The 14,127-nt window shown below is 42.4% G+C and overlaps 1 protein-coding gene across 1 annotated transcript; it reads left to right on the top strand.

Moving 5' to 3' along the window:
* The first annotated feature begins 393 nt into the window (after positions 1 to 393).
* KBTBD2 (kelch repeat and BTB domain containing 2) lies at positions 394 to 12,934 on the top strand. The gene is made up of 4 exons (XM_071561383.1): positions 394 to 537; positions 6,850 to 7,376; positions 9,617 to 9,782; positions 10,220 to 12,934. Exons 2-4 carry the CDS (start codon positions 7,207 to 7,209, stop codon positions 11,753 to 11,755), a joined length of 1,872 nt encoding a protein of 623 aa, XP_071417484.1. The 5' UTR covers positions 394 to 537; positions 6,850 to 7,206; the 3' UTR covers positions 11,756 to 12,934.
* Positions 12,935 to 14,127: the final 1,193 nt, after the last annotated feature.

The raw sequence follows: 14,127 nt of genomic DNA, 5'->3' as shown, positions 1-14,127 counted from the left end.
CCACTCTGTCCCCAGCCTGGGTGGCGGCGGAGTCGCCATCCTGGAGGTGCTAAAGAGACATCCCCGCGGTGGATTTGGCAGCACGGCATGTGAGGCCATCCCAGCCCGACATTGCGATCCGCTCCTCCCACCAGAGGGCGCCGGGCGGTCCCGCCGCGCGCCCCGCGGGAGGCGCCGCATTCCCGGCGGCGGGCAGGGGGCGCTGCGGGAGGGAGCGGGCTGGGGATGGGAGCGGAGCAGGAAGCCGGGGGCGGGCCTGGCGCTGGGGCTCGGCATGCGCAGAGCGGGCGGGCGCGGCGCTCCGGAACGGCGGGAGGAGGAGGCGGCGGCGGCGGCGGCGGAGGAGGGGGGGGGGAGGAGGAGGAGGAGGAGGAGGAGGGACAGGGCCGGGGGGGCGGCAGCGGCAGCAGCGCCTGCGCGCCCGGGGCCGCCACCGCCGCCTCCGCAGCCGCCAGAGCCCGGATCCGCCGCCGCATCCTCCGCCCCGTCCTCCCCGCGGCCGGGACGCCGAGGCAGCAGAGGAAGCGGCGGTTGGAGGTTCGTCCGGGGCAAGGAGGGAGGGGAAGAGGAGGGAAGGAGGGAGGGGATGGCGGCCGCGGGGCCCTCCGCCGTGCCCGCGGGGGGAGTGGCCGCCCCGAGGGGACCCCGGGCGGGCCCGCGGGCTCTGCGGCACCGCTGCCCCCGCCCCTGCCCTCCCTCCTTCCTTCGGGGACCTGCGGCCCCGGGCACGGAGGGCAGCGCAGGGCAGGGCAAGGCAGGAAGGGCCGGCGGGGCCGCCCCTGAACGCCGGGCGGGAGGGCACCCCTTCCCTCGGGGGGAGCGGGACAGGGATTAGGGTGGCGAGGGACGCACCTGTGCACGGGGGACAGGGAAGAGCTGTGCTCGCTCACCCCCAGCCCCGAGTGGGGGCGGCCCCAGAGCCCCCCGGGGTGTCCGCAGCCCTGGGCTGGGAGTGCTCGGGGACAGGCATCGGGAGTCAATCCCTAAGGAGCGCAGCGGCATCGGGAGTCAATCCCTAAGGAGAGCAGCGGCACCGCCACTCCTGCTGTGCTGCGCTCGCCCGGCCCCCCGATGGACCTGCCTGTGCGCTGGTACCCGAGGGGGGATGCGCTGTTTATGTCTGCATCTGAAGCATCAGATAGTTCTCCGTAAGCTTTTACGGACTGCGTATATGCACGGTGTAGCTTAGAAGTTAGTCATCTGCATGCCTAGGATTTTTCCGGTGTTTGCCATTATTTCTGCTAGGATAGGTACCTGCTGCTTTTGAAAGAACTTCAATTATGGTTTATACACGGATTTGTGCTGTACGTAGCGTGTGTGTTTTCAGAGGTTTTACTGCAAAGCCACCTCTTGGCTTTCTGCATCATCTCCATCTGCTTGGTGCTCATAGTGGGCCTGGAAGGATGTTGTGCTGTTGTGAGCTCACCTGGGGCTGCGTCCAGTTGGGACGATGTATTTAAGAGATTATTAAAATACACTCAGTGCAGTTAAATTTCTCAGAAATGTCCCTGGAGAAATAGGTAATTTTTACTATTTAATACACCCAAGTGCATAAATTGTGTAGTTTCAAGGTTTGAGTGTAGATGTCTCATGTGTTTCCTGATTATTTTTGCATGTGGAGTAGAAGGGGCCCATTATATTCAAGGATGTGTAAGCAGCATCTTGCAGCAACAGACCCAAAAGGAAGAAGAGATGATGATGCCTATTTAGTATTTTATTTTACTACATTTTAGACAGATGGCTGTTCATGCTTGCTTTCTTTTTTTTTCCCAAGCAGGCTTTTTTGTTTTGGTCATGTGATTATGAAATAGACTGGAATTGGTGCAAATCCTGAAGTTTCTCTTTCTGAATTTAGTGACTGCTGCGCTTTGAGAATAAATCTTATATGCATGAATATGATATCCATTATAAGACCTAACCTTTCAGGAACTAACTTACAATTAATTAAGATACATTAATTATTAATCTAATTTCTTAATGTAGAAATGCTTAAATTTATAGTTGGTCATCATTAGTGAATATTTAAGGGAGCGACACACGTACTTGAAAACTGTAATTTACGTTGTCAAATAAACCAGACCAGCTTCATTAATGTACTAGAGTTCAGAGGGAAAAAACCAACACTTTTCTGTACATCCATGGCTAAATCTTAGAGGAGACATCCATGGCCCACTTTTTTTTCAAAGGTTAATTTTCCAAAACAGGTCAAGCCTTTCCACAAAACAGAAACACCCTTGGGGATGGAAACTACCTGTGCTCAGCATAGAAGTCCAGTTGCCAATTTAAGCTGCTGGTTTATCTTGTGCTAATTTTCTTTCTGAGCAGGTATTTTCCTTTCCTTTAGGAGCAGAAAAACAGGAAAGAAACTGGTAATGAGGAGTGCAGTGTGACCAAATGTGTTGTTAGCACCGAATCTGACACTTCTTCATAGTTTCAGAAAACTCATCTACCTTAAAGTTGTAACTTAAGGTAGGAAACTTATGTTTCCTCGAAGCATAATATGTATGGAAAATAGGATTAGTTTCCAAGTGAATAGTCATTTTCAAGGTTACATTGTAGGAAAAAGATCTGTTACTATTTTTTGTGTAATTACACATTGTTGCCTTATTAGAATATTGATGTCCTGAGGTTCTGGACTGCGGTGCTATCAAAGACACCTTTGATGGCTTCAGAAAAGAGGAAAACTTCCAAGTCTGGAGCTGCTTCGTCAATTACCTATTTCTTTCTCGCTGCCAAGGATGCAAATTTGATACATTACTCAAGAATCTAGAGCTTCCAACTCCTTTTTCTTCTTTCTCTCCTGTCTTTGAGATCTGTTGGCTAGGTGCATCAATTTACATAATTGATTCTAATCAGTTCTAATACTCACATTCCCCCTTGCTGTTAGCTGGTATAATAATTTTGAAACTCGCTGATTTGTAACCAGAATATCCCTAATAGTAGCCAAGTATTCAGGTGCCTGAGCTTGGTCCTTGTGTTGCTAGCTGGGAGGATTGCTATCTCCTCACACACAAATGCTTGTTCAGGTCTGAATTCTGACGTTTTATTGTGTTAAAAATAGTGAATGACTCAGTTCTTTAGACGTGTTTTTACTTGTGATTTGTATGAAGCTGCCCTTGGATGGAAATAGGAATTTGATTATACGTGCACAAAAGTAGTATTTAAAGTTCTTCTTAAAATTAGTTAAAACTAGATTAAATAAATAAATTGAATGTCCAGGGAGATAAGTTTTGGTTGTTGTGTTTTTAATTTTCCTTCCAGACATACAGGTTTACTGAAGTGTGAATTGTAGTTAGTGAAGTTGGAATTCAAGAGGTTTTTAGGTGGCTGAAGATGCAGATGGAGACCTGTGACATTTCATAGATCTTTTATGTGATTCCCAGCACTTTATGGGAAGTGAGGCATCTAATCTGGAAGAGTACTTAATGGGATTTTCAGAAGGACTCATTTCTTTGCCTAGCATTAAAATAGCTAAAAGAACTCCAAAAGAAAAGAGAAATTGCATGTCTATATGTCTTTTGCCCTTCTTATAATTTGGAAAACAATAAAAAATTTTAATGAATCCAGTTGAAGAATATTATTCTGTATATCTTACATCATTCCCTACCAATGAAATTGGAAATAGTCAGTAACTTATTCCATTGAAATAGAGTGTTAACACTGCTATGTATGTAGGGCTTATGTAGTTTATATCTCTGTTTGTCAATCTCTGCCTGACTTCAGAAAATAAACAGATTCAAGGAAGGCAATTAATAGCCTATCCCATAACTCATTAACATTTGATGACTAATTTTTGAATGGTCTCATTGAGATTTGAATTACATGAACAAGTGTTAACAAGCCACCTCATTAAAATTACTTAAGAGAAAAGGAATAATTACTTAAAAACAATCCCTCTTATCAACGTGTTACTTAATGTTGCTCTACGGCTTGGCAGGGAGTTATTTTGGATCACCTGGTGATTACTTGATTTCATTTGCAATCCAGCACTGCTGTGGCCTCCCAGCAGCTCTGCCAGTCCAGTCATAGAGAGTTGCCTTTCAAGAAGTGACCCAGAACAAAATGCTCACCCCAGTGACATCGTTGAAGGGGAGGGTCTCATTCACAGGACTTGTATTCAGTGATTATTTTTATTCTATCAGAATTTCAGTTCAGGGTATTAAACTAATTTTAGCCATAGATCTTTTCATCCATAAGTCAGGAATGTTCACTGCTGTGTGGTTATTAGAACCACAGTGGACTGTGGTGCATCTGTGGACACCTTTTCAAGTCTGTAGTTTTTCATTTATCTGAGATCCAAGCCAAGCACAGTGCAGTGGGAGAGATGTTGTCTTGGGACTGAGCTGAGCCTCTTGCCTTTCTCCTTTGGAATTACGTGGCTTTGGACAAGCTGCTTGTTTTTTCAGCCCTTAAAGTGAGGACAGTAATTTTCTTTAAAATTGTTTTGAACTCTGTTCAGAGAGGTGTGACAGAGTTAGGTCATCTTGGATGACTTTACAGGCACTAAGTGATGTTCCTACACCACTTAATCTAATGTTTTGAACAGATTCACTTCTCTTGGGCAAATGATAATATAAATGAGGGCAGTTTTGGACCAGAAATGCAGAGATCCTTGATGTATTGCTCTCCTGAGGAGGATTTAGCATGGTTCCATTACAAGGGAATGGGCTGTGACTTCGGATTTTGTGACAATACAAAACTTTGTTCTTTAGCAAATGGTGGTTGTTGGCAGCAGAATCCAGGATGGATGTGGAAAACAGGAACCATGTACGTAGCATGTTCCTACCATGTGCACCTCCTTGGGCACAGGACAGGGGGCCTCCTGTAACCAAGGACTCCCTCCAGCTTTGTAGGTGTGCAGTTCAAAGGTGATTCACATCACATAAATGTTCTGCAACAAGACTCCTGTCATCTCCTCAGTCTTTTCTGCTGCTGAGGGTCATACTCAAATGTACCAGTTATTTATAGTAATTAATTTCACAGTTTCAACTCATCTTCTGCTGAACAGGTCTGCTTTTTCAGTTATTGACTGTCAGCCACACGCTGCCAAAAAATGTCTTTAATCTCACTAGCAGGTGTATATCCACTTCTCCATGGCATCCTTGGCTGGTTCTGGTAGAAGGACTGAAACAGTCTGTATTAGTTTCACTCCATTTTCCAGTTTCCGAAGAAATATTTTTTACAATTACATCAGAATAGGAGGTTCTTATATCAATGACTTACTTTGCTAAAGCTCAGCATTACTGATGCTCTGCCCAAACAGAGCTTAATCCACCAGCTTGTATTGTTCTTGAAACTTTACTCCTAAGCCAGGACAAACAATGCTCTAGAGAGACCCGGGATACCAGGAGAGCCACGAGCTATTTATTTCTGTGGCCTAATACACTTAGGAAGTCTGTGTGTCTCTGCAGCCATTTAAAGTTCAATGCAAAATCTGTCAATGGATTAGGTTGCATGGTAAAGCTGTTACCAGATAACCAGGATAGTGGCCAGTGGTGCAGAGACAGGATGTGTATGAATTTCTGAAAAGAAGCTGTGACTTGAAGCAGAAGGTCACTGATTCAGATGAACAGTATCTCTGTATGTCCTCAGTATACTTGCGGTTTAGTGTCTTCAGAGGTTACCTGAAACTTGAAGGTCTGAAGTCAAGACTTGTGCTGGTATCTGTTATTACAGCAGACTGTAGTCTCTACTTCTTTCCCCAAATATTAACACCTTTTCTGGTTTTCTTAATTAACTGCGTCCACCTGAACAAACAGTGAACATTTGGTTTCGCTGTGTAGACTGTTTTCTAGTTAAACAACCAGAGAAAAGGAAGAGTTTGAGATTCCTGCTTGTGTATATTTTTTCAGTGATAAAGAAAAAGATCAGTGACACTAAATTAGTAGTAACTGAAGTGGCATTAATTAGGCATATCTGTTTCAAGTGAGTGAATATTGAAAGGCAGCTGTTTTTGAATTGTATTACAGGCAGGACTGTGTTGAAATACAAGATCTTTGATATGGCTGGCAGGTATTTCTACAGCTTTCATCTTGCACTAAATGATGTATTTTAGTGTGGAATTTAAAGTATGTCATTTCAAGCAAGTTGTTTCTGCATTCTCTGTTCATCATGAACTATAATGATAGTGATGTCTGAGACACAAGGCAAACATGTCCCTGGTTATTCCTCAGTTTTGGAATGCAGAAGAGCAGTGCAAGATTAAATAAACCTAGAAGTATTTCATAGCTGTGGTACTCTGGTGCCTGTTATGATGGTCATTTTACTGTTACATCCATCTCATTCTTAATTATGGTTTTGTGTCTATGTAGAAGATAAAATAAAACCTGACTCCACTTTTAAGATCAGAAATGTCCAAACAGGGAAATAGGCTTTGGTAGCCACTGTAGGTGTTCTGACCCCTGCTATTCCAGCATCCCTTTGCTTCTAGTGTTTCCTTATTTTTTGTTTCCCTTGTCTGCAGCACTCAGGCTTACCTGGCTGCATGGAAATTACTCAAGAGGTTAAAAAATAGGATGTGACATATTAATAGGTGAAGCTCTTTTACACAGGGAAGGAATAAAGTCTTACTGAACCTTGTTTTAGATCTCCAGCCTTGGAAGCTGTGTTGACAAAATAAATTATTTTAATTTTTGAGTCCAGGTCACATGAGAATTAATGTACAAACTCCTCTGCTTTTAATTTCTTTGATATTTTTGTTGTTTAATTTTTTTTCCTACAAGGATTTTAGAGCAAGTAATTAAGTACTAATTTAGACATGGTTGTTAGACAATTAGCTTTAAGGGGGTAACTAAGAAAGGCTTTTGAAGAAGTGCTAATGGTAAATTATTTTTATTTTCCTGCTTTCAGTCCCTCAAGTGCAGCCACTGACCACGAGATGTTACTACGAAATCTACCTCAGGCTTCACTGTTGCTCGTTGCTTTGCTGCGTCGTAGATCTCAACAGGAGCTCCGCAGACACTCGTGAAAGTCTCTGTCAGATTGTGACATCAAGTCCAAGCATGATGACCTAATGGTGGGTCAAAGTCTCCAACACCGACTCAGCAGTTCAAGATAAACTGCCCATTTTGATCAGTGTCACTTCGAAGGTGAAGGACCTCCTGCCATTTCTTCTCTGATTACTTCAGAAACATTCAACTGACCTTTCTCTGGTGAAAAGATCCTCACTTTTCTCTCTGGTCCTGGAAATATTAATGGAATACAGTCATGTCTACCCAGGACGAGAGGCAGATAAATACAGAGTATGCTGTATCCTTGCTGGAGCAGTTAAAATTCTTTTATGAACAGCAGTTGCTGACTGACATAGTGTTGATTGTTGAGGGCACTGAATTCCCCTGCCACAAGATGGTTCTTGCAACATGCAGCTCCTATTTCAGGTAAGTATTCAAACTAGGCTCTGTTAATTCTATCAAATTTGTGATACCTGTTTTTGAGTATAATATTAATTAACAATGTGTTGCAGAGACTTAAAGGTCAGTGAAGGAAGTAGAAAGCCTAAATATTCTTACTTTCCAACACCAAAAAAGTAAAATAAAATTTTTAGCATTTTGTGACTTCCTCTAGATAAGTATCACAGTTTCTACAGTAAGTGTGGGGGGGGGAAATCACACTTGTGATGGCTTGTTTTCTTTAGGGAGTTAATTGGGTCTGAATAATTAGTAAATCTCTTCACAATTAATCTTTAAAATATTCAATCTGTTTTTATTTCCCAAGGTGGGATAACAAGGGATTATTGAGACTTGGCTGTGGGAATTCCATTATCCTGTTTAACTGTGGTTTCTCAGCAGAGGCCTCTGCTGACAGCAGGGATTGCTGTGCTGGCTTCCTTTCCTGAATCATCTGGTTTACTCTGCTCACCAAAGAACCCAGAAACTCTCCGCTTGTTTGAGACACTTTTGGTTCTTTTGTTTTGTTTTGTTTCACACCCCTCCCCAACTACTGTTGGCATTTTTAATTCAGGAACTCTTGCTTCCCAGGTGTCCTGTTTCTTGTCTTTTAAAAGCTTTTATTAATAAGATACGCCGAGTGCTACCACTTTTTGCAGGTACCTTCATAGTAAGACCTACATGATGAGGCACCATGAATTTCCTGCAGCGATTAATCATTTTTTGTTGGCAACACAGTAATTAATCTGCCTGTCTGAGAGGAATTCTGAAGCTTGAAACTAGTCCTGGTGCCAACCACACGTTTTACTTTCCTGCTGCATTGTGGAGGGATTATAATATAATATTATATATTAATTATATATTCTTGTTTAACCACAGGATGCTTTGCAAATTTGTTTTGCTTGAGATGGGTGTACTATACAGAACACATCTAAAATGTTTTCTCTATTTTGTCTCCTTTCTTGTAGAAAACTACTCCAGGATTAATCTATTAATTTTTGTTGCTGCTGGTTTTTGTGTTTATTTTTTCGTCTTGGATGAGTCTGGTCCAATTTTTAGCAACAAGTATTGTGTGATCACTAGATAATGGTTATTACCATTGGCCTTGTGAAGATGACATAGTTCCAACAGTTTGTAAAACAACAGCCACTGGAAATGTAGCCAGATTTAACGTGGGTGGTTAATCATAAGGTTGGAAAGCTGTCATGAGTCCACACAGTGCGCTGCATCAGAATGTGCAGTCAAATCTCTTATTCATATGTGTTTGTTTATTATTTATGAAATGAGGTTTTGGCACCGGTTAAAAGAAGTATCAAACTTGTGGTTTTGTCATGTTCTGTTTTTCTTCTCTACTTTGGTTTACAAAAAGATGCTCAGCTTCCTAAATTTAGCTTTATTATGAAAAATTGATAGCCCTGAAGAAGGGGGAAGGCAGGCAAAGCATCTCTTGGTGTGATCCAGCCACTGTGTGTGATTGCAGCCAGCCTGCCTTCCATCTTTGTGCCTGCAGGATGTTCTTAACCCTCTTGCAATTAAAATACCAGAATGGGCAATAGGTGTATAAAGCATTATGGAAACAATCATCTGTTTTAAAATTGCCTTTCTACTCTTTTTCAGGGAGATGTAATAAAATACTTGCACTTTTTTTTTTCCCAGACCAGGTCTTACAGGTTTTTCTGTTTTTGATTTTTGTCTGCAAACTTGAAGTTTACTGCACGCTATGATGGATGGTATACAAGAAATAATTCATAGAGTGCTAGTCCTTGCTCCATTTCTTCTCCTCCCAGAGGAGCATCCTTTTTGATATGACTTGGCTCAGTCCATTATATAAATCTGCTTCCATTGTTTTAGAATCTAAAATCTAGCTGTGGTATGTTTCAACAGTGTTTCCTGGAGGATGTTTCTTTCCTCTTATCACCTATCACATAAAAGGGCTTTAAATTGCATCATTAAAACTCCAAAATCATTAGAGTTCTCTGCTGATTAACACAGAAGAGTTCACATGAATATAAAATATTTCTACAGAAGGCACTGACAGTACTTTTTGAATGTTCTGTACAAATGCTTTATCTTAAATAGTAGATGTTAGCCTAAGGTAAATACTAAACACCTGTTAACAGGCAAGCAAAAAGACTGTTCACCTTTTGGACTGTCATCACCAAAGCCGAACAGGTGACTATTTATGATTACCCACTGTCAATCCTTGGCTTAATATGCGTGTTTCTCCTCAGAGCCATGTTCATGAGTGGGCTGAGTGAAAGTAAACAAACACATGTACACCTGAGGAATGTGGATGCAGCCACTTTGCAGATCATCATAACTTATGCGTACACGGGTAACCTGGCAATAAGCGACAGCACAGTCGAGCAGCTCTATGAAACTGCCTGCTTCTTACAGGTAGGAATGTTTTGGGCATGGAATAGCAGCTTCTAATCTCCTCTCCAAACCATTTTATTCTTTGTCTTGTTAAAGGATCTTTACTGTTCAGTCCTTTCAAAATACTTTTGTTCAGTTTGCTGAGTACAGACAGCAGTTGCTTGTCAAATATACTTTCTGTGCCCATCCCTCCTTGCCTTACAGTCCCTGGGGAGGGTGGAAATAAAGCAGTGCACCTCTAACATTTGTAAAATTAGTTTCTCCAGCAGACATAATCATGTGGTGTATTTGATCTGTATGAAGCAGTTGAGTGAGTCACTTCTGTAGTTTAGTGTATGTAGAGTATTCCAGGCCTAAGCGCTGTTGTTCAACAACAGATGCAGGTACTTTTATGTGCTGCTGGTAGGTGAAGCCAAAGATTGTACATAGTAATACTTGTGTTTTTCTTTGCTTTACAGGTGGATGATGTGTTACAGCGGTGTAGAGAATACTTAATCAAAAAAATTAATGCAGAAAATTGTGTGCGTCTGTTAAGTTTTGCTGATCTCTTCAGCTGTGAAGAGTTAAAACAGAGTGCTAAAAGAATGGTGGAGCACAAGTTCACAGCTGTGTACCACCAGGAGGCTTTCATGCAACTGTCACATGATCTACTGATAGATATTTTAAGCAGTGACAATTTAAATGTGGAAAAGGAGGAGACAGTTCGTGAAGCTGCGATGTTGTGGCTGGAGTACAACACGGAGTCACGCTCGCAGTATTTGTCCTCTGTTCTCAGCCAAATCCGAATTGATGCACTTTCAGAAGTAACGCAGAGAGCCTGGTTTCAAGGATTACCCCCTAATGATAAATCCGTGGTGGTGCAAGGACTGTACAAATCAATGCCCAAGTTTTTCAAGCCCAGACTTGGTATGACAAAAGAGGAGATGATGATCTTCATTGAAGCTGCTGCTGAAAACCCTGGTAGTCTTTACTCCTCTGTCTGTTACAGCCCACAGGCAGAGAAAGTTTACAAACTCTGCAACCCTCCTGCTGACTTGCATAAGGTTGGGACACTCGTAACTCCTGATAACGACATCTATATAGCAGGTGGGCAAGTTCCTCTGAAAAACACGAAAACCAATCACAGTAAAAGCAGCAAACTGCAGGCTGCCTTCAGAACTGTGAATTGCTTTTACTGGTTTGATGCGCAGCAGAACACGTGGTTTCCAAAGACGCCGATGCTGTTCGTCCGCATAAAGCCATCGCTGGTTTGCTGTGAAGGATTCATCTATGCAATCGGGGGAGACAGCGTCGGCGGGGAGCTCAACAGGAGAACTGTGGAGAGATACGACACCGAGAAGGATGAGTGGACCATGGTGAGCCCGTTGCCCTGTGCTTGGCAGTGGAGCACAGCAGTAGCAGTTCACAACTGCATTTATGTAATGGCACACAACTTGATGTACTGCTACTTCCCCAGGTCAGATGCCTGGGTGGAAATGGCCATGCGACAAACAAGTAGATGTTTTGCTTCGGCTGCTGCCTTTGGTGATAAAATCTTCTATATTGGAGGACTGCACATCGCCAGCAATTCTGGTATAAGGCTCCCAAGCAGTACTGTGGATGGGTCTTCTGTAACCGTGGAAATCTACGATGTGAATAAGAACGAGTGGAGGATGGCAGCCAACATCCCTGCCAAGCGCTACTCAGACCCCTGTGTTAGGGCCGTTGTCATCTCCAATTCCTTGTGTGTCTTTATACGGGAAACCCACATGAACGAGAGGGCCAAGTATGCCACCTACCAGTACGACCTGGAACTCGATCGCTGGTTCCTGAGGCAGCACATATCGGAACGTGTGCTCTGGGACTTGGGGAAGGACTTCCGGTGCACTGTAGGAAAGCTGTACCCATCTTGCCTTGAGGAATCCCCGTGGAAACCCCCAACATATCTCTTCTCACCAGATGGAGCTGATGAGTTTGACCTGGATGGGGAGATGGTTGCTCTACCACCTGTATAGCTCCCACCTTAGACTGCACAACCAATTCTATGCTCAGTTATAAAAGAATAAATAAATGGCTATGAAAGAACATGTCTGAGAATGAAATGTCAGACCTGTCTTTCATGAGTTGTATTTTTATGCCCTACCTAACACTTGCCGCCATTCAGTACAAATAAATGAAATGAGCAGATATGCTTCCATAATCTGAAATACTATTATCTGATAATTGAGAAACATATATGTATATCATAAGCTTAAGCATCTGACTTGTCTAAAGAATTAATTCTAGTTCTATGAAGTCTCAGTTCAGGAAAATTAGCTTCAGAAAAAAAAGTAGTTACTGTTTCTAGGATGATGTCTCAACTCTTTTGAAAGTATCTTCCAATTATATTTGAACTACTTCTGGATATTCTACTTAAGTGCTAGTTATATAATTGTCAGTGTGGCCTAATAAAAAGACTGTGCTGCACTTACTGAATACTAATATTCATGTTGGTATAGTAATGCCATTAAAAGAAAAAGAAACAAATCCCATGGATCTACCTGTGGTAGGAAGGGTAGATCTTCCATTGTATGGTAACATGCAGGGCAAAATGACTGCAGGTTCAGTCAAGCTGTATGATGAGGTGCATGTGTTCTATTTTCACTAACTTATACCTGTCCGTTTAGAATACAGGTCTTCCAAGCAGCTGGTAGATTACCAGGTGTGGACTTAAGTTGCTGGGCTTGCAATAGGAATTGCCAGCCCTCATAGTGCGGGTCTATGTGGGGCTTTAATCAGTAAATGCCTCCACATTCTGTATTACAGTAACATTGGCTCATGTATATTATACTTCCTGCTGCTGATGTATTTTTCCATTGTAAAACAAAGTTTTAGTGTGGATTAACCAGGTCTTTATTTTCTGTTAATTTAATAACAAGCATTACTGTAGTGTGATTGTGTATAGATATCCCTTAGCTGTCAGGTTTTTTACTTTGGGGGGGGAGCAAACTTCAGGAATACCCTGTGCCGTGTGTGCAGGAGAGCAGATGACTAGTGCTGCTCTGGCATTAATCCCAGGAACCACTAGCAGTAGCGGGGCGCCGCCAACCTAACATGAACACAGGTGCTTCATGACAGACCTTACTAGCATGTTCAGCTGCATCATGTTCTGGCACTGTATTTTGAATGACATTAATTTATTAAAAAAGATTGAATCCAACTGATTTTGGGTGTGCTCTTTGGTCAAAAGGGATAGAGCTGTGACACCTTCCCACCATCTGTGCCCTTGTAGCAATTACTGAGGGAAACTTGACATAGTTAAGCCTGGAGATGAGTACATTATGTTAGCAGTGCTTTCTGGCCAGCAAAAGCTGGAAATTAGGTATTCAAGTCAAACTCAGGATTACAAAGAACTTAACTCTGCTGCTATCATTTTTATAAATCACAGGACAAATTCTGCCCTACTAAAAGTGAAGACAGCAGGCGTAAGTTCAGAAGATGGCACACCTATTTTCAGTCTTTAATAATCACATTTATTTACTCCATTGTCCAGACTGCCACTGGCTTTTCCCAGATTCTGTTTCTTATTCCAGTAAATACAATTACAGCTTTCAACAAAGACACCACCTATATATTGTTGGTGTTTGGTCTCAAGTGGCTTTATGAAGTTTTGTCTTGTACAATTATTTCAGCTTTTGACTAGAAAGGGGACTTTAGATGAGAAACCTGCCTTATATAAAAACTCTTCCTGATACCTTGGCATTTTGTGCCAAGGGAGGATTTATGGGACCCCAAATAACTATGGCAAGCTACCACTTTTTTTTAATGAAGGTGACATAACATGTTTGCATTTACTATTACATATATTTTTTTTAACACCTACAGTTTTTAGATAAGAGGGGTGAGGTGACTCAGGGACTCCTGCCAACAGGTCTGTTTATCTTGCTTTCATGTTGCAAGCCTGTGCAAGGGAGCATACATTAAAACAGAATCAGTGATACTATTTTATAATTCAGTCTGGAGAATCACACACCTCAGGAAAAACACAAGTGGTATCAAATCACTCCAGTCTGGATAGACTGTTCAGTTCTGTGGCTCATTTTCACTTACCCTACTGTTATCAGACTGCTTTAGGCCTTGGGATAAGCCTTTGCTGGGTAAGTATAGATGAGCTATAACCAGTGAAGGAGCAGACTGGGCTGGTTCTGTTACTGAGAACTTTCAGCTGGAGTTTAAAATCTTATGCATAGTTTCCTTACTAAAGGAAAACAAACGGCACATTTGAATAGTAAATAAGAAATACTAAATAGGAAATACTAAATTGTGGCTTTGAGTCACAATTGCCTCAGAATCTGAAAGAACTCCTTGATTTCTATCCATTTAGGAACATATTTTGAAATACAGATAG

Source organism: Pithys albifrons, chromosome 7 (genome assembly GCF_047495875.1).
Source record: "Pithys albifrons albifrons isolate INPA30051 chromosome 7, PitAlb_v1, whole genome shotgun sequence".
NCBI lineage: Eukaryota > Metazoa > Chordata > Aves > Passeriformes > Thamnophilidae > Pithys > Pithys albifrons.
Note: the sequence above shows the minus strand (reverse complement) of the source record. Positions and strands in the feature narration are given on the sequence as shown.

What these genes read in the sequence shown, in the direction of transcription:
- KBTBD2 (XM_071561383.1), top strand. Translation starts at nt 7,207, where the DNA reads ATGTCTACCCAGGACGAGAGGCAGATAAATACAGAGTATGCTGTATCC. An exon ending in ACATGCAGCTCCTATTTCAG is followed by an intron (nt 7,377 to 9,616) that starts GTAAGTATTCAA and finishes GTTTCTCCTCAG; the next exon opens with AGCCATGTTCATGAGTGGGC. An exon ending in AAACTGCCTGCTTCTTACAG is followed by an intron (nt 9,783 to 10,219) that starts GTAGGAATGTTT and finishes TTTGCTTTACAG; the next exon opens with GTGGATGATGTGTTACAGCG.